Source organism: Primulina eburnea, chromosome 2 (assembly GCF_022965805.1).
Source record: "Primulina eburnea isolate SZY01 chromosome 2, ASM2296580v1, whole genome shotgun sequence".
NCBI lineage: Eukaryota > Viridiplantae > Streptophyta > Magnoliopsida > Lamiales > Gesneriaceae > Primulina > Primulina eburnea.
Genome location: NC_133102.1, coordinates 3072529 through 3092474, shown reverse-complemented (window position 1 = coordinate 3092474; position 19946 = coordinate 3072529). Strand labels below are relative to the sequence as shown.

General features: G+C 35.7%; 3 protein-coding genes across 3 annotated transcripts; 2 read left to right on the top strand and 1 right to left on the bottom strand.

The window, feature by feature from the left end:
- The first annotated feature begins 2049 nt into the window (after positions 1–2049).
- On the top strand, positions 2050–6371 carry LOC140819856 (GDP-Man:Man(3)GlcNAc(2)-PP-Dol alpha-1,2-mannosyltransferase-like). Its single transcript, XM_073180102.1, is given in 8 exon segments — positions 2050–2423; positions 3003–3289; positions 3724–3910; positions 4833–4901; positions 5005–5198; positions 5678–5700; positions 5703–5786; positions 5872–6371. Coding segments are annotated over 8 exon segments (1392 nt in total). The 5' UTR covers positions 2050–2117; the 3' UTR covers positions 6114–6371.
- Positions 6372–6960: 589 nt separating this feature from the next.
- LOC140824482 (transcription factor MYB3R-1-like) lies at positions 6961–8408 on the top strand. The gene has a single exon (XM_073186066.1). It carries the CDS (start codon positions 7329–7331, stop codon positions 8202–8204), a length of 876 nt encoding a protein of 291 aa, XP_073042167.1. The 5' UTR covers positions 6961–7328; the 3' UTR covers positions 8205–8408.
- A 777-nt stretch (positions 8409–9185) lies between these two features.
- Positions 9186–13264, bottom strand: LOC140819848 (uncharacterized). The gene is made up of 4 exons (XM_073180089.1): positions 12584–13264; positions 11521–12006; positions 10553–11065; positions 9186–9699 (listed from the first exon to the last, which is right to left on the bottom strand). The coding sequence occupies exons 1-4, from the start codon at positions 13100–13102 to the stop codon at positions 9616–9618; spliced, it is 1602 nt and encodes a 533-aa protein (XP_073036190.1). The 5' UTR covers positions 13103–13264; the 3' UTR covers positions 9186–9615.
- Positions 13265–19946: the final 6682 nt, after the last annotated feature.

Genomic DNA, 19946 nt, shown 5'->3' with positions numbered 1-19946 from the left:
ATAAATGTTTTAATAAAATTCTAAAATATATAAAACTTCTATTCCAATTTAGAAAAAATCATAATAATTGGTGTATATATATATATATATATGATAGAGAGAAAATTATGTCAGGTGAACATGTTGAATAAGATTTGTTAATGTTATTTACCAAACTAACGTAGTTTGCAAGTTATTTATTTTTTTTTTTTTAAGATAAACTCGTAACTTTATTGATTAAAATCATCCATTACAAGATTAACTAACCAAAAGAGAAATTCATCATTCATCCAAACAAAAGGAGAAGGCGAAGAACAAGCAAAACGAGCAATATTATGAGCAACATTATTCGACGATCGACAGACATGAATGCATTCAGAGATTGCAGGTCTCTTCAATCGCTCCTTGATGTCCATTGCACAAAGTCCAATATAGCCAAGGTTATCTTGTTCGGTAGTGACTGTTTGCACTATCAATAGAGAATCAGATGCTACTTGTACATCAGAAAGATCTTTATCGTAGAGAAGAAGAATTCCTTCCCCGATCGCCAGTAATTCACCATGTACTACTGACAAGGGTTGGTTTATCTGTTTACCAAAAGCCAACAACAAACGTCCTTGGTTGTCTCGAACTACCCTATCAATGTTAAATTTGTGACTCTCCACGTTCAAAGCCGCATCCACATTAAGCTTGAATGAGCAATTCCTTGGCTAAGTTTGCAAGTTATTGTGTTAGTTCACAAGTTCACTCTATATCTAATGAAGATAGTTGTTACATTTTCTCATATTATAAAAATGAAGTGGTAAACAAAAGATTGAATCAAATATTTGATATTAATATTAATCAATTGAATTGCATCGGATAATAATTACATTAAATAATATGAGGCATTAAATATGCAATTAAATATAAAATCATTTCAATTTTTTTAAAAGCTCAAATTTAAATATAACATCGTTTGTTAAATATAAATATATTTAAATATCGGGAAGTGTTATGTACGTACACTCTATTTATTGGTAAATGAACTTCATTCAATGCCTTAAATTCCATTAATTACTTCATGTGTTCCAATCTAACATTTTCTCAAACTTTACTATTTGAATCTACTGTTTTAATAAAAGTTCAGTAATATTTGTGAAATAAGAAAAACCAGAAGATAAAAAAAATAATAGATTTTCTCATGAAACTAACTTGTATTTTTATTTTTTTTTCATTTTTTAAGCTATATTTGATTTTCAGATTTTTTTTCATATCAAGTTTTAATTTTTAATTTTTTTAATATTTCTTATTATTTCTCATTTATTAAATGTGAATGTATTGATTTTGAAATAATATTAAAAATAATATTAATATATCTGCATATATAATTAAAGAAATAATTTATAAGATAAGAGTGTGGACATATATGATTTTCTTAGAATTTGAGCTATAATAAGTTGATTTTTAAAATATTAAGAATCGAGTTTGGTTTTATAATCAACAGAAAGCAAATAAAAATAATCTTTATAAAATTGATTAAATATTTTAAAATTATATAAATTGAATGTATAACAAGACTTTGGTCGAAACACATTATGTGCAAATTTTTTATGTTTATAAAGTGCAAAAAACGATTCAACAATACGTCTCAATTAATTAAATGTAATAAAATAAGGTAAAAACTTGTGTGAGACGGTCTCACGGGTCGTATTTTGTGAGATAGATTTCTTATTTGAGTCATCCATAAAAATGTATTACTTTTTATGGTAAGAGTATTACTTTTTATTTTGAATATCGGTAATATTGACTCGTCTTACAGATAAAGATTCATGAAATTATCGTACACATGACCTACTCATAAAGACACTCAGATTTATGAGTGGATCTCATGTGAGACAGTCTAACGGATCTGTGAAATGGGTCAACCCTATCCATATTCACAATAAAAAGCAATATTCTTAGCATAAAAAAATATTTTTTCATAGATAACCCAAACAAGAGATCAGTCTCACAAATATTACTTCATGAGACTGACTCACACGAATTTTTGTCCAGATTAGTATTGCGTCCGAAGATTATCAACTTGATATTGAAATGGTATATCATCAAATCTCTACTGAGCCGAACTTTTTGACTCTAATTTCAGCTGATATCTGATGGCTTCCTGGCTTCTCCTATCGGTTTCGCTCGTAGCTGCACTAATATCAGTGTTTATTATTAGAATCGTCTACACCGTAATGTCATGCCGGAGCAACCCGAGAAAGGCTGTGGGAATCTTCCACCCTTACACCAACGACGGCGGCGGTGGCGAGAGAGTCCTTTGGTGCGCAGTAAAAGCCATCCAAGAGGAGTCACCAGATCTTGATTGCATCATATATACAGGAGATCACGATGCGTCCCCTCAATCGCTCTCCAGAAGAGCCATCGATCGTTTTGGGGTCAAATTGATTAACCCTCCAAAGGTACCTTCAGGTTTTTTCCTGCATCATTCAACGTGGTTCATGTTTCCATTTACTTTTTGGGAAATTTAAGTTTTTGATGGTCTTCTGTGCTATACTTGTATTTCGCTATGGGGTTAATCATGTGTGACTAGTATGAGCTATGTATCCAAGGATTGGTAGAATAAACGTAAAAAACAACTATTGCTTCAAATTCAGCGAGTTGAAAGTAAAAGAGAAATCTTTTATCGATAAATAGCATTCTAATTTTAGACGTGTTATGTTACTATATTCCTGAATGTGGTTTGCTGAAAAAGACCATGTCCAGTGATTGGCACACTGGTTGAATTCGACTGGTTGTTATGATATTACTTGGTGTTTTTTTATTGTTTTTGTGGATTTCGATGTGGAAAACGATTCTCAATATTTCATGAATTCTCACTGTTTGTTAGCGCCTCATTTTGACATGTGACAGAAGATATGCAATTTAGAGTTTGCAGCTAGTTTCCACTCGGAGAGTATCTAACGTTCAGTTTACTTTTCGTCACTTGATTTGTAAGTTTTGGCTATAGCTATATTTATATTCATGCATCGTATTGACAGGTAGTGCATCTATATAAGAGGAAATGGGTTGAAGAAACTACATATCCCCGATTCACTATGATAGGCCAGAGCATTGGCTCAGTATACCTTTCATGGGAAGCTTTGTGCAAGTTCACTCCTTTATATTATTTTGATACCAGTGGATATGCTTTTACTTATCCTGTTGCACGAATGTTTGGATGTAAAGTGATCTGCTATACACATTACCCAACAATTAGTCTTGACATGCTATCAAGGGTTCATACACGGAGTTCTATGTATAATAATGACAATGTGATTGCTAAGAGGTATAGTTCTTAATTTATTGCTTTATTTAACCTATCAGTTTACTCCCCGAGTCCCTGCTGTCAAGAATTGCAAAGATCGAGATGAATAGCTAAATAACTAAAGAATGCTCATAATAGTGATATTTGTTGATATAGTGATTGAAATTGGGTACATTAAACGTGAATGCCTTCTTCAAGAGGGATGCCGATAACCAAATTGATATTATTAGTAGTAAAGATATGAGGCATTTTTGCATCACATTCGAGATCCATCTTCCGATTTTCCTGTCACGAAAGCTAAGAAGATTTGAAAATTGGATCATATTTAACCAAATATCTAACAGAAAAAATTACGCTGTGCTATCCCATCTGATGTAGCAAGCTTACATAAACTTATTGGGCTTACTCTAGGTTGTTGGCTGTTCGTGAACCTAACTGAACTTTCTTCATGGCAGTATCTTCCTATCACAGTGCAAAGTGATATATTATATAATTTTTGGCTGGATGTATGGAATAGTAGGCTCCTGTACACACCTGGCAATGGTCAATTCTTCATGGACGGGATCTCATATTCAGAAGCTCTGGGGGATATCAGATCGTATTAAGAGGGTTTATCCTCCATGCGATACTTCTGGTCTTCAGGTTTGCATATTGTGATTTTTCTTTTATATCACATGTTTTCTTATTTGAGTGGTTTTAGCTTATGTATCGACCTTTGTCTGCCCGTACCAACTGGAACTAGTTTTTGAAAACTACCAGATTAAACCTAAAAAAAATACTAGTAATTTGAAGGCTTTTACTATCGAGTATGGGTTGACATTCATCTTCGTAAATATGGGGGTTAAGAGGGGTTATGAGAGAGAAAATTGGATGTGTAGTGATTTATGTGTATTAGCTCATAATGAGTCCATGTTTTGTGGCATGGAGGAATGAGGATTAAAGAAGGAAAAATGTGATGCAAAGTTTGGACTTCTTTTGATTCTGGGTGGTCTCGATACTTTTTGTGATTTTATCCATGGTTGTCCAGGGCGCAAGGCGCACCGAGGCGCACAAGGGCTTTGGAGCCTGAGGCGTAACGCGCAAGGCGAGGCGCGCGCCTTACCGAAGCAAGGCGCACATTTTTAATTTTTTTTAAAAATATATTTAGCTTATAATAATATATTAAAATATGAAATAATTAAGTCACAATGTCACACAAAACAACAAATAATTAATATGTTTATAACAATAAGTAACACAATTAAAATTCTTCAATCATCCTGAGAAGTTACGTTTGGGGTTGGCTTGAGCTTTTACATTTTAAGTTACTATAAAAAAAAAACTGAGAAGTTGCATTTTCAAAATGCAACTTCTCTGTTACTGAATTTGTTTTTTTTAAAAAAACAACTCAGGCGCGCCCGAGAGCCTTTCCAAGGCGAGCCCAGGCGCGCGCCTGGGCGAGCCTTTGTGAATCGTTGCGCCTGGGACGGCCCCAGGCGTAACGCCCACGCCAGGCGAGAGGCGCTCGCCTTTGACAACTATGATTTTATCAATATTGGAATGCTAACCTATGTCTTGCAAACAGGTGCTGCCATTGGAAAGATCGATGAGTCCACCAAAGATTATTTCCGTGTCTCAATTTCGTCCAGAGAAGGTGGGCATTTTATGAGCTCAAGGTATCCATGGTTTACCTATCATTTTATTTCGTCAAGTGGATTTTCATAAAATTAAAATTGATCTTAATGTTTTTCTTTCAGGCACATCTCCTTCAACTCGAGGCATTTGCAATTGTCGTAAAGAATTTGAATGCAGATTTACCTTCACCTAAGTTGCAATTCGTCGGTAGTTGCAGAAATGCAGCAGATGAGAGAAGGTTGCAACACTTGAAAGACCGAGCTAGGGAGCTGAATGTGGAAAGTGATGTGGAGTTCCACAGAAATGTAACTTACAGGTTTGTGCCATTTCTCTTTGTATTTTGATGCCATGAACAGCTAGCCTTTCTTTTGTGAGATACTGACCAAGTGGAGGAAAAAATCTAAGACATACTTTACGCAATATGAAAAGCAGTCATCTAGCATCGCAGATTTGTGAGTCACTCGTGCAGATTTGTTAATCACTCTCTAACTTTTCGTATAACTAGAGATTGTTCCTTGTATAATTAGAGATTGTTCCTATTTTTCATTACCATATATTATCTGCCCAAACGGACACTTTCATCCTTCAAATGATCATATTTGTTCCCCTTTGGCAACCTGTTGTTGGAGCTTTGATCAATCATTTCACACTAATTCCTTTAAATTTCCACTCATTTTGTTTGCATTTTTTTATTTGTCTAACTTGTTAAATTGTTTGCTTCCAGTCCAAATTAGGAATCCCATACACTTTACATTCACTCATTTTCCCTTGTCTTCTTTCATTTTCATGGTTTAGTGAGTTGGTGCGTCTTTTGGGTGGCGCGTTTGTGGGATTCATTCCATGATAGATGAGCATTTTGGCATCTGTGTGGTGGAATACATGGCTTCCGGTGCCATACCGATTGGTTTGTTTCCATTTTTTCCTTGTTGCAGCATCATTTCCAAATTTTATCCGGTCATAATCCATTAAAAGCGAATAATCTTTCTCAGCTCATAAGTCTGCCGGCCCTATGATGGACATTGTGTTACCTGAAGGTGGAAAACAAACTGGATATCTTGCCCAAGACGTGCAAGAATACGCAGACGCAATCCTTAAAATCTTGAGAATGCCTGAATCTGAACGGCTTGAGATGGCTGCAGCTGCAAGAAAACGGGCTTTAAGGTTTTCCGAACAACACTTCTATGAAGATTTCAAGGATGCCATTCGACCAATCTTTCTTCATACCCGCTAGATGATGGAAATTGTCGGTATAAGAGACCCTCTTAACATGATTTTAGAAGTCAAATTTGTCAACGTATGCATGTTTTAAGTTGAATACTTCGACGACTTCACTTACTCTGAAATTTTTAAACCTGAGGAGGAAGAAAATCTCAGGCTACACCGAGTGCCACTGAAGATATTTTATGTGTTTGGAACGGAGCCAAAGAGACATCGGGCAGTCTTGGTACAATCTTGACATTCAGCAATTCGATAATTTAGAAAAGTCTAACCATTTTTTATTATTCATGAATTAATCTGATAACAGCCGAATCAATCGCGTGTTGAAATACATGAAGAATTTGATGAAAGGTATCGAGCCCGATGAAAATATTACGAATCGAGTAAATTTACAATGGTTTGGTTAATATCTTTCGTATTTTTATCAATTTAAAAAAGTTGGTGATGGGGTGAACGTATTTTGAAGTTGGTCATGTGAGATGTATTGCAACAAATCTGGCCGTAACAACAGCCAATAAGAAACAAGAATTACATAAATATATGAGAGGGATTAATCTTATCGATATTTTTAATAAAAAATCATAATTTTAATATAAAAATTAATATTTTTTTATAGATGACTCAAATAAGATATCTGTCTCACAAAATACGATTCGTGAGATCGTCTCACACAAGTGTTTACCAAAAATTAATTTTCACGGGAGGGTTGATGTATAATATTAACATGGTTGTTACATCAGCTACGTGTTGGTATCACATTAAAAATGTCCATTTTTTTATTTTTTTTTTTATAAAAAACAACAAAAAAAAGGAAGTAAAATTGAAAGTTATAATTTATAATATTAAAATTACAAAAAGTCAAATATATATTGTGGAAATTAAAATTTTCCTTTTTAAAACATCAGTCACGATAATACATATAAATTGCATGAACTTACCTGTGATCGATTAATTTTAAAGATGATAATGTCTTATTTATAACATTAATTTTAGAAGGTGGGTATCGAAGGTAAAATCAAATGTAAACATCATAAGCTAACTGCCACGGTTTCGTGGTCGCAATCCCAACCGTTTCCTAACGTAATATCACTTTTTTCCTGGGAAAAAGCCGTTACCTATTCAACATCAGTTACTACATATTTGAATTGAATTGATTTATAGAAAAAAAACAGTGATATAAACAACAAATCCAAGTTGGTTTCCCCTACACGCCACCGGTTTACGGTTCATGCCAACAACTCCTCTCTCCTTCCTCTCTACAGTTACACATTCAAAACCTTCCTCAAAATATTCTATATACATCGCGTCTATATTTAGCTCTGTAAGAGAGATGGAGGAGGGCGCCGGTGGCGGGGGGAAGATGAAGGGTTCTTGGAATAAAGAAGAGGATGATCTGTTGAGGAAGCTTGTCGAGGAGCACGGGCCTAGGAATTGGTCTTTGATAAGCAATGGGATTCCGGGCCGCTCCGGGAAGTCTTGCCGATTGCGGTGGTGCAACCAGCTGAGCCCGGTGGTGCAACACCGCCCCTTCACAGCGGAGGAGGATGACGTGATCTTGCAGGCGCATGCCGTTCATGGGAATAGGTGGGCTACTATTTCTCGTCTCCTGCCTGGAAGAACTGATAATTCGATCAAGAATCATTGGAATTCTACCTTGAGGAAAAGGGGTACTGGCGGTGATGGCGGGGGGTTGGTGGGGGAAGTAGTGGCTACTAGTCGGAGCTGGGAGGAGATCGGTGGTGCGTCGTCGGAGCCGGGGTTGAAGCGGCAGTGTTCGCGTGTCTCTCTGCGGAGTGGTGGTTGTAGTGGGGATGTGGCTTTGGAGGTGAAGAAGATGGGCCTTAATGGGCCTGATGGGCTTCAGGCTTCACTTGATCTAAGCCTTTCGCCGCCCGGTAGAGGGATGATGGAATTACACTGCGGTGAGGAACACGTGATAAAGGGTGAAGCGATCGAGATCGTTAATAATGGGCCAGAGAAGAAGTCGACGGCGGAGATTGGGGATGCTTGTTTGGAGACAGTCATGCGGAGGATAATAGCGCAAGAGGTTCGCAACTACTTTGAAACACTACGGGCTGAAGATGGGCTTCAATTTGGGCCTTGATGTCAAAGCACTGGATAAAGGTGGTCTCAAAATTGGGCTTTGACTTGGGCTTTTGCAATGTGTATAGGGATCCTAAAAGTCTTAGGGGAAAATGTTGAGAATGGTCATGTTATATATTTGACTAAAACTTGAACTAAAATAACAATTTTGCCCCTAAGCTTATATGTTTAAAATCCTATTTAATTTTATTATAATCATATTTAATTTTTTGTACTGTTTAAAATCTTATATACTTAAATAGGTTCGTATTAATTTTATGTTGTATTTTTATCCTGCGACTTTGATGAGTGTCGAACAACTACAATTGTCTTAAAATGGAAATTTATTTATTTATATAATCAATTACCATATTTTATTTAATGGATTATAATAATTTTTATCTTGACATCAAATATTACGATTGTTATTTTTAAATTTTCTACGTCAGTTAATCGCAAACATCATTCTACATACTGATACGTTGCGAGTCCACGTCCATGCTTACTTGGTTGCTTAATAAGTTAATGCAACTACTTCATATTCAATAACTAAATCAAAATTCCATTATTATTATAAACATATTTAAACATCAGTTTTGTACTCATATGTAATATGGTACTACAACTACATCCTCACATTTATTCTTATAAAAATGTTACGAAATTAATGGTTCCATGCATAAATATGATTGTCGTGAAAGACTTGGAAATTCCAAGCCAATTTACTTTTTAAAAATAAACACTCGATTTCGTTACTAGTTACGATTATATCAGTGGAAACACACCCTAAAAACTGTTTTAACGGTCAAAACCGGTCGGATCGAATATGAAGTATAACACCCACATCACTTTCCAAAACAACAAACTTGCGCTTGATAATCGTGATTTTAAGACAACTGCAGCAGGTTTCTATCCACGATACACCAAGCTGTGCTGAGTAGTCACTCAATGAAAGCTTTATAAAAACTCGTGAATGGTAAAAAACCGAGAGAATATCACAGCGTATGAATGCAAAAGAACAGTTCGCTAGGAGTCATCGGCTCATTATTCATCATACAAGATATTTATAGAAACAAGTAAACAGATAAGAACATCGTTTTATGAAGAAATGAGAATGAATAGCATATGAATTTCGCTTTGAGCTAACAGCATGCCGTTTATCAGAAAATAAAGACAGATTATATCTTCCTGAAAGATGTTGCGAGTCAACCAACCTGAAGTAACCATAAACCAAGAGTATGCTTATATAGTGCATTGAACCTTTTTTTTTTGGTGTAGTCCTGCATCCAAAAACTGTCCAGATTCCTAAAATTGCAAATCTGAGGTATCTCTGAGCTGTCGGTCTATATTGGATAGAATCCATCTCAAGAAAAATATTGCAAGGTCAAATTCGAAGCCGCCAATACAAGAATGGAGCAGATGCTACAGTCAGATTATAGTGAAGATGAGAAGCTAAATTGTATGCCAGTCCTCCCGCGGTCATGCACGTGTTGCTTCAATATGTAGCAGTAGTTAACCTGATAATCATGCCACATTATGAGCATATGCTTTGGCTTGGAACAAATAAACAAATGAAAAAGAGAGAGAAGCATCCATCTGCAAGAAATTTCCCCCTTTATAATTGTATTGTATCTGATAAGAAGGAATTTGGTGCCGCTTTGTCGGTTTTTCATCTAAAAAATTATGAAAAAAAATATAGCACTATACTTTGGAATATCATTTAGGCCTTGTTTGGTATGGGTGATAATGTGGGATTGGGGTTAATCTCTTGTTTGGCATATTTTTTAACAAATCCCATGAATCACCCATATATATGATTAGGTTGTACTAAACTTGGGGATATAAACCCATGTCCTCACCTTGTATCACATCCACGAAATTCATACCAAACATAATACTATTTTGTCACCACATATTATATTTCCTTATCTATCATTTTTTATCACTTTTTTCATAATCATTTGATAACCCTATCTTTTCGAACCAAGCGAGCCCTTTGAAATATTAAATATATCGAGGTTTTAAGTTTTTTGAAAAAAAATTAACAAAGCAAACTTTCAAATTTTGTAAACCAAATAATATATTTCTCCCCTCAACAGACCAATCAAACACCACAACCTTTTAAATCTGGAGTATCAACTTTTATTAGAGTGGTATGAATAATAGAAATTTACTTGGAGAAAAACTGAATTTAATCTCATTGTTTTGTTTTGTTAGAACATTTGTATAGGTATTAGGTCATAAGAATGAAATGAGCACGAATGATTTTAAATGTATTGAAAAATCCTTGAAAGCGGAAAATAACTTCGAGAGTTGAGGCGATAAATAACAGGATTTATATAAATCATTTTTTTAAAAAAAAAAACTCACCTCCATGCGAAATAGCTTCGTGGGTACAATGATTCCAAATCCAGCTGAGCTTCGGAAAGAATCTCGAAGTTTCTGGAAAGATAATTGCCGAAATGCATTCTCAGTTAATTTGCCTAGGCTGCCAGTGCAAGCGAACGCATGCCCGTGGATACCAGCATCCCTAAGAACCCGCAAGGGTAGATCAAAAGAGAAGTCTGCAAAAGCTGTGAGAGCAAGATCTCCGCCAATATAATCCATTCCAGAATCATCAGAAGTTTGATCACTGGAACTTTCTCTAACCAGTCGTCTATGTTCAGCCGAACCCAATCCCCTTGCTTTGAAACCCAAAACAGATATTGGACCAGTCAAGGAGCAAACTGGAGATGTATTACCTCCCATGAAGAACCTATCAGGTAAACATGAAGGAGAGTTCAAGAATCCGTTTCCCCATGGAAATACAACACCACCCGAAACTCCAAAATTCAGTGCAGCCCGATAGAATCCAAAGGGGACAGCATAACGAAGATCAAACTCCTATCCAGAAATAATAAATTGTTAGAATACAGCAATGATCAAACAACTAGTCAGGTGAATTGTATATGGCAACCACAGGTTGTTAAATGATAAGACAATCCCATATCTGGCAAAAAAAAAACAAACTTGCATAGAATTTCAATATAGTACTTTAAAGGATACATTCATAGATATATGAATCATAAAATAAATAAATACACACAAAAGGGAAAAAAGAAGCATTTATCAGTTTGAAACATCTTATTAAAAATAAAGTTCTGCACTTGTTTTTGTAATACATGAAATAAAACACATATTTTCTAGAAAAGATGGAGGAGTGACGTTTGAATAGATTAAGTGATGCTATAATAGTTCGATAAACATAAACAAATTTGTGAGTCTAATAAATAGATGAACAAAAAAACAAAAGAAAATGCAGGTAAAAGAAAGAAAACTGCAAGGTGTACTTGTACAACCTGTCGAATAAAGCGTAAGCTCCGTGTATCTGGAAAAAGACCACCAATTTGAGTAGTAGAAACAAATGCATGTCCTTGAGTTGGCCTCATCTGAGAATCTCTCTTATCATTTTTAAATGCATATTTTAAAGAGGAGAGCAAACTATGTCCAAGCTGTCTCCTCACTGTGTGTGATGACTTTTGGGATGGATCAGTTAAGGTACGCCAAGAGAGATTGTATGATACATCATGGTTCCCAGTTGATAATAACCCAAGTGAGATGCCAAGAGCTTGCTCTTTATAAGAAGAAAACTTCAACCAATCTTGAGAAAGCAGAGATATTCTTGCCGTCAAGGGCGTAGACCACGCTTTGAATTTAGGCAGGGATACACCGGTACTAATCTCTGATGATTGACCCCAGCCATAAACCACTGAACCATCCCAAATATCTCCATAACCAAATAAATTTTTTAGTTTCAGCAATCCTTCTAGAGACCAAGATCTTGCCTACCACAGCACCGTAAAAAAATTAGAAAAAAGAACAATAACATCAGAAAAATGATTAGTAAAACCTCCAAAATTCCATACGTGAAAGTCGAAACATGCATTGAGTCAAATTCTCCCCGAGAAGAAAAACACAGAGTCACAGTATCGAATAAAGGTTTCGTTAAAGAGAGTCCATTGAGCATCGCCTAATCTTTCATACAATAAAAAGTTCTGCATTTCATCAATCAGGCCAAAGAATTCCACATTGACAGTAGTAATCGCAAGGGTGGTATCTATAGAAAATTGTCTTGCTACACTGTACATTTCGATCAGATGGTGTATTTTGTCCAACAACTAACAACTCAAAAACAACTTCTATGTAATTAGCACATTACAAACAATTCAACCTCATTTCCACTGCAAAATTCCATGTGACAACTCTATCAAGTCAAGTTACAGAAAAACACCAATCTAGCAACCAATAACCTAAAAATTATCAGCCTCAATCCAATTTCCAGTAGCCCAAGCTGCAATTGAATTAAAAAATTAAACCCAAAATGAAAGGATCTCAGAATAAACACCGCTTAAAGAACGCTACCTCTGGTTTGGTAAAAATTCCTAAATCTCCTGTGAGTGGGTTCTTAGCCTCAGCAACTTCAACAATCACATTCACAGTTCCGGGGAGTTCTGGCGGCCCTGCGTCGAGAGTAATATTAGCAGATTCGAATATATCAAGGCGCTGGAGCCGAGCGTTGGCAACACCGGCGGCACGTAACAGCTGCTGAACGGTGTTAGCTTTCCTGAAAAGTTCCGCGACCTCGGACTCAATCAAAGAATCCTTCGTCTTGTCGTTCCCCTTGATGATGACGTCATGGACCAGAACCGGGATTCGCTCAGTGGAGAGACGTCTGAAGAGGGACTCCATTTTGACTCGGTCCCTTCTAACTCGGTCCTCGGTAGAGAAGGACTCCAGTTCTACTCCATCTTCTTCGTCTTCATCAACCTGTTCCAACCCTTCTTCATCTTCTTCTTCTTCGATTCCTTCAAATGCTTCCTGATCGGGCTTCGAGTTTTCTGGTTGGCTGGGCTGAGGGTCGGATTCTGGCTGGGTTTCCATGGATATAATGCTTGATCTCAAGTTAACGTAGGGAGGAGCGGCAATCGACGATCGGCGACGGTAAGGCGGAGGCGGAGGCGGAGGCGGAGGCGGATTCTTTTGAAGCCTGCGGTGATGTGTAAATGACCGTACAAGCCACAATCCATTGAAACGACGTCGTATTGGTATAGGGACTTCCTAAATTACATTTTTGGGGTGAAATTCGGGATTATATATATCTGTTTTTTTTAAAAAAGTATAAAAAAATTTCTCCTCTTTGAGATATTTTCTTTTTTATTGATTATTGATATGGTTTGCAAGTTTCCAAAGTTTTAGGTTTAAAGCGAAATATGAGGTCCAAGAGTTAATGGTGATCATTCATCTTCACTTAAAAAAGACTAATTAGGTTTGGAGTGGGTTTTATATGAGACCGTCTCACGGATCATAATTTGTGAGACGAGTCAACCCTACTCATATTCACATTAAAAAGTAATATTCTTAGCATAAAAAGTAATACTTTTCATGGGTGACCCAAATAAGAGATTCGTCTCATAAATACGACATATGAGACCGTCTCACACAAGTTTTTGTCTTATGTGTGATGACAAAAAAGCATGTTTCATATATATCCATATTTTATGCATAACCACTATTTATAACAAATAGTTATTTTCAAATGAATATTGTAAATAACTAAATTCATTCGAGTTTTATTTATAAAATATTATCGTTAACAATCGGTTTAGTTTGTCATGGGTCTTTTGAAATGAAGATACTTTCATTATTCAAAGACTCAGAAAGAGTAACCGAAGGTAGTCGTCATTACGATATTAGTCTGTTAGGTGGAATTTGTTGGGTTGTCTTTCTATGAGCCTCATAAGGTCCACTAAAAAGAAATGTACATCAATAGAAAATTTAACGAGGATAAAAGGAACAAATTATATGAACTATTATAATCATTAATCAGCTCAATTAGCATACATTGATGGAAATTGATTGTATAATTTGATAAAATAAACACTGTTATCATTATTTTTTATGACGAGAAACACGTAACCACTACCATTCAGAAGTGCGGTAAATATAATGAATAAATTCTCTAAATTAAAAAAATCTGCACAAATATGGTATGATATATGCATGCGCTCTTTTTGGATATTAAAATATTACGACATACGTCAATAAAGATGATATATGCATGCGCTCTTTTACACCAGCAATATTCTCGAAGGTAACTTCTTTGGCCACAAAACTATTAGCACATATTCTTGAAACATAATTAACATAATAAAATGTAAATGTCTCCTGAATGATAGCAATAAGTTGAAATGATCTCTCCTACGTACATTAAGCACATATACATAAACACGCTAGTCCAGCAAAATTATAGAAGACGTGTTATCATGTACATACTGACTATAACTGTGTCGTAAGTCGGGAAGCCCATGTTTTTGCTTCTATTCCCGGATATTATAGTCTTGTCTATCCCATCTCCCACTAAATACATGTCGATTTTCTCCCCCAGAATAAAAACGTGTTCGTGATAAATTCCTATTTTTTTCTCGATCTAAGTTATCTTTGAACTGTAGATTGGTGCTGCTGAAATTGTTTGGGAGATAGTGCTGAAGTTTCCACTACCATTGTGAGGCCCGGGGCCGAAGAGGGTGGGGGTGATCGCCGGTGCCATAAGGTGGTACGGACAATGAGCGGCTCCTGGCAGGCTTCTAGCTGGAGGGAACATGAATGAACCGTTCTTACACCGGAAGGAGAGGGATTCCGAGACTGTTCAATGTAATGGACTATACAGTTGAAGAGGGCTTAAAAGATTTGATTGGTACTACTCATATCACGAAAGTGCATCTTCTTTTCGGTAGCTCATCACATAAGAACTCCAAAGTTAAGCGTGCTTGACATGGGGCAATTTTGGGATGGGTGACCTCCTGGAAAGTTTCTCAGGGTGCGTGTGAGTGAGGACATAAGCACGCTGGAAAGACTCGTCTTGGTACAGTGAGGACAGTCGTCGAATCTGGGGCGTTACAACCATCCATGTCAACTATGAAAGTCCTTTGTGGGTATACACCTCATAATGCTGAGATAAGGGATAACACAATACAAACGCAACTCATAATTGATCGTTTCTTCATGCTTCTTTTACTGATTTTCTTGCTCAAAACTTGTATCGTTAATAAGAACAAAATATTGGATGTTACTTTTATGTTAACGTCTAATTAGTTTAGAAGCAAAGAGCTTTTTTGTTGGCGTGATATACTAAAAAAATCATGTTGTTCGGAGTTGACAACAGAAAAGGTGTACTGGAAGAAGATTGACTTCTCACGTTCTTTTCTCTTTGTTAGATCTCTATGTAACTTAGAAAAAAATAATGTAGAATGCATATACATACATACATACATACATGTCAGAGCAATTCAGTCTAAAGCATAGTCACTTGTGAATCAGGTATAACCAGTTATTGGTTATTTTTTGAAATCTAGAATAAGACGTGAGTTTTAAGTTATAAATGTCAGTGTGTGCCTGTGCACTTCAGATTTTTCCAGCTATATGTTTTTCAGAAAAAACAAAATTTTAAATCCCTCAGCTTGTCGTACATACAAATTTATTATACGCTTCAACAATGACATTCCAAATTAGTAATCACCAACGTACTGTTTATATCACGACCCAGCCCCTTGTGATATTGTCTGCTTTAGCCCGAGGTCTCACGGCTTTAAAACGTGTCACAAGAGGTTGCTCACGCTCATTTATATGCTCAGCATCTTTCATGTGGTTTAGCGACGAGACTTTACTCCCTCTTTCGGGACTCACCGTCCTCACTGAGGTTTGCACTACCATTCCAAACCCATGCGGAGTTGCTCTGATACCAAATGTCATGGCTCAACCCACTTATGATATTGTCCTCTTTGGCCTTAGGTCTCACGACTTTAAAACACGTCACAATGGGTTGCTACACGCTCATTTAAATGCCCAACATCTCTCACGTGGTTTAGCGATGTGAAATTTCGCCTTAGGGCCGAGATTTTGGGTACTTTGATGAGCGTATAGAAACCCCTTGTGTCACGTTTTAAAGTCATGAAGCCTCGAGTCAAAGCGGATAATATCACAAGTTGGCTGAATCGTGACATTTGGTATCAGAGCGACTCCACATGGGTTTGGGATGGTGGGGGCAAACCTCAGCGAGGACATTGAGTCTCGAAAAGGGCAGTGAAAGCCCTTAGGCAAAATCTCACATTGTTAAACCACGGGAGAGGTGCTGGGCATTTAAATGAGTGTGTAGCAACCCCTTGTGGCGCTTTTTAAAGTCACGAGGTCTCGGGCCAAAGTGGACAATATCACCAGTGGACTGGGCCGTGACATTTGGTATCAGATCGACTCCGCGTGGGTTTGGGATGGTGGGACAAATCTCAGCGAGGACGCTGAGTATCGAAAGGGGGGCAAAGTCCCTTATGCGAAATCCAACATCGTTAAACCAAGAGAGTGATGATGGGCATTTAAATGAGCGTGTAACAACCTCTTGTGACGCGTTTTAGAGTCATGAGGCCTCGGACCAAAGCAGACAATATCACAAGTGGTCTAGGTCGTGTCATTTGGTATCAGAACGACTCCACGTGGGTTTGGGATGATGGGGCAAACCTCAGCGTGATACCATACCGTGTGGGAACCTTAACTCCTAAACGTTATTATAGTACAATTTGATTAGATTTAATTAACTAAAATGTAAAATGAGTGAAAATATTCTTTACAATAAGCCCGGAATGTGTCAACTATAATTATAATAGTAAAAATATTATATAATAAAGTCTCGTCTAAACACATCACATTATAAAATAAGCTCACACATGACTAAAATCGACTACATACAAACAACTTATATCCATGTGACATGCCTTGGTATATAGATACATATATATACTTGGATAACTCACTCAATCTCAACTCAGTCGTGACTCCCTCCAGAAGTACCCTATCTGGTCTCCTGATAACCTGGAGTACCTGTCATTGTCGATATATAAAGACAACAAAAACCCCCCTTGGGGGGGTGAGAAAACACTCTGTATGAAACAACCATGATATATACAGCATGTATCTACACAATGATACATGATATGCAATGCATGCATGTCAAAGAGATATCAGGTCAAATAATCATCCATTGAGCAAGTATCAAAACCAATCAAATCGATATCAAACAGGGGCGTAGCCAGAATTTCAAAATATGATGGGCTAGAAAATAAAAAAAAAATTCTAGAAATCAATACAACATTTTCCGTATGACATAAAGAAGACTTAGTATGGGAAACAAAATGATGAAGGAACATCAAAAAGATAACACGGGAAACAAAATGCACTTTCTTTTATTTTAGAAAACTCAAGCCATGGAAATTTTACGAACCAAGAAGACTGAAAAATACGTTTTTGATGCTTAAAATCAACAAGTGGATATTCATATATAGGTTGATATGGTCTCATACCAACATATTCTCTTCGAACATCATCTTGTTTATCACATGGATATTCCCATATTCTAATTCGTTTCCCAGGATCACGCTCACAATATGGATTATTTCCTTCTAATGGATCGAGAGCAACTTCATTGTCAGGTTTGAGTTTTTTGGTTTTCAATGTAGATCTTGAACTTGACGGAAGAGGATCATTTGAAGTTTTTGATAACTACTCATTGTTCTTTTGGATGAAATAATCAGTAATGCTTCTTTTTGACATTTTAATTCACCTATAAATAAAAAACCTATAAACATCATTTTATTTCACCTGAAAGAATACTCTTCATTTAAATTAAAATATGATTAAAAAAACAATTTTATCTATCTTTTGAGTCACCAAACATCAAAGACACTAAACAGATAATTCATGGTGCTAAGATTCCATAAAAGAATACAATTAATTTATTGCAAGTTTTTAATCTTGAACTCAGAATAGACCATACTCATATTCAAAAAACACTAGAAACTACAATAATCTTGGGGAAAACACAAACCAATTAACCCAAAATAATAATAAAAAAAACCAGATTCAATAAACTCAAACAATGTGAGCAGCTGTCATGAACACAAATTCTGTGTAGCATAAATTCCTCCAATAGTCCAATAATAAATAAATAATAATAAAAAGATGAATATTGATTATTACCGATCCTTTCCACTGTTTGTTGCTATTGTTTACAATATGTCAAAGAAAAAGTTGGAGCAATTTGGTGCTTCAGTAAATCAAGAAAGATTATATTTGAAAAACACTAATTAAAAAGTTAAAAAGATACCTAACAAGTGGAGATTGGAGAATGAGAAAATTGGGAAAGAAGAGAATAGGGCAAAGGAGATGCGGCCCAGGAATAAAGCCTAATTAAATAATTAATTTTTTAAAAAAATTTGTAATAGATGGGCCTACACTATAACTATATAAAAAAAATGAAAATCTTGGCTGGGCTCAACTATAACTATATAAAAAAAATGAAAATCTTGGCTGGGCTTGAGCCCAGCCCAGCCCATGCTATTCATACGCCCCTGATATCAAATCAATGCTTAGACTGGCACATTGGCCCCCGTCAAGTATAAGGCAATATCCCTATGATAGCGTCGGCAAAGGGTCATCAAATCCTAAATCTCAACCAATCAATCATAGAAGCCATGAATGACTATGTTTTTAAGGGACACATAATGTCAAACATAGTATCGTGCTCAAAACCCCAGAATCAAAATTCATTGATATAAAGTTATCCTAAGATCATAGCTCAACGTGTATGTCATGTATCGATGTATGTATAAAATGATGTGTGTTAACAAAATATTTATTTTATACATCGATCTACCAATCATGAATGTCTTGTATGCCACATCAACTCCACAAATAAATCTTATAGACACATATTTTCAGTCAAATAAATCAAGCATATATCATATGACACTGATATCTGTCGTATGTTACTCGGTCGCAACATACCTCAGATATTCGTTATTTAATGTAGATTTATGATTTCAATATAGAAAATCTATCTACATAACCAAAATATTCATCTCAATCAAAAAATTCATTCAAATGCAATTCTAATAGCGTATTTGAATGTATCAATTTGTTATACGCTATTCAGTTTAACCTTTACATTATTAAGGTAATTATATCGCATTATAAATCCTGATAAATCATCATTATACAATAATTTAGAATCAAAATTTCAAGTTTCAAAATTGTTTTGAAACTTTGAAAATTCATATGAATTGAAATCATAACATAATTCAATTTCGACTTTAAAAGTTAGTTTCTTGTCATTTATTTTATTGCAAGTATTGAAATCAAATTGAATACATGCTATTCTATCAATTTAATAAATAAAGGTGCCGAATCCAAGAGAAAATTACCTCAAAAGGATGCTCTCAACACGAGAATTTAGAATATATAATTTGTTCTGATTTTAAACAACGTTTCGATATAGTTTTGAGGGTTAGAATTTGAATTTCTCTCTTTCCTTTAATTCTAATTCTCGGTTCTCTCTTGATTATGATCATTCATTTATTTATTTTTATTTTTATATATTATGTTAATCCACATCCAAGTGGTTCACCTCAAATTCCCCTCATATTTGCAATGTGTTACATGTAGAGATGCAATGGACAAAACCACAATTTACAAATTTGGCCTTAAATTTAATTGACTTTTTTCAAGTTATTTACAAGTTTGTCATCAAATTTTAATGCATTATTTTTCAATTTATTTGCCATTAAAATTAAATGTATTATTTTATAAAGAAATAATCACGTCCCGCCTCACTTGTTATATTGTCTGCTCTGGTCCGATGCCTCATGATTTTAAAACAAGTCACAAGGGGTTGCTATACACA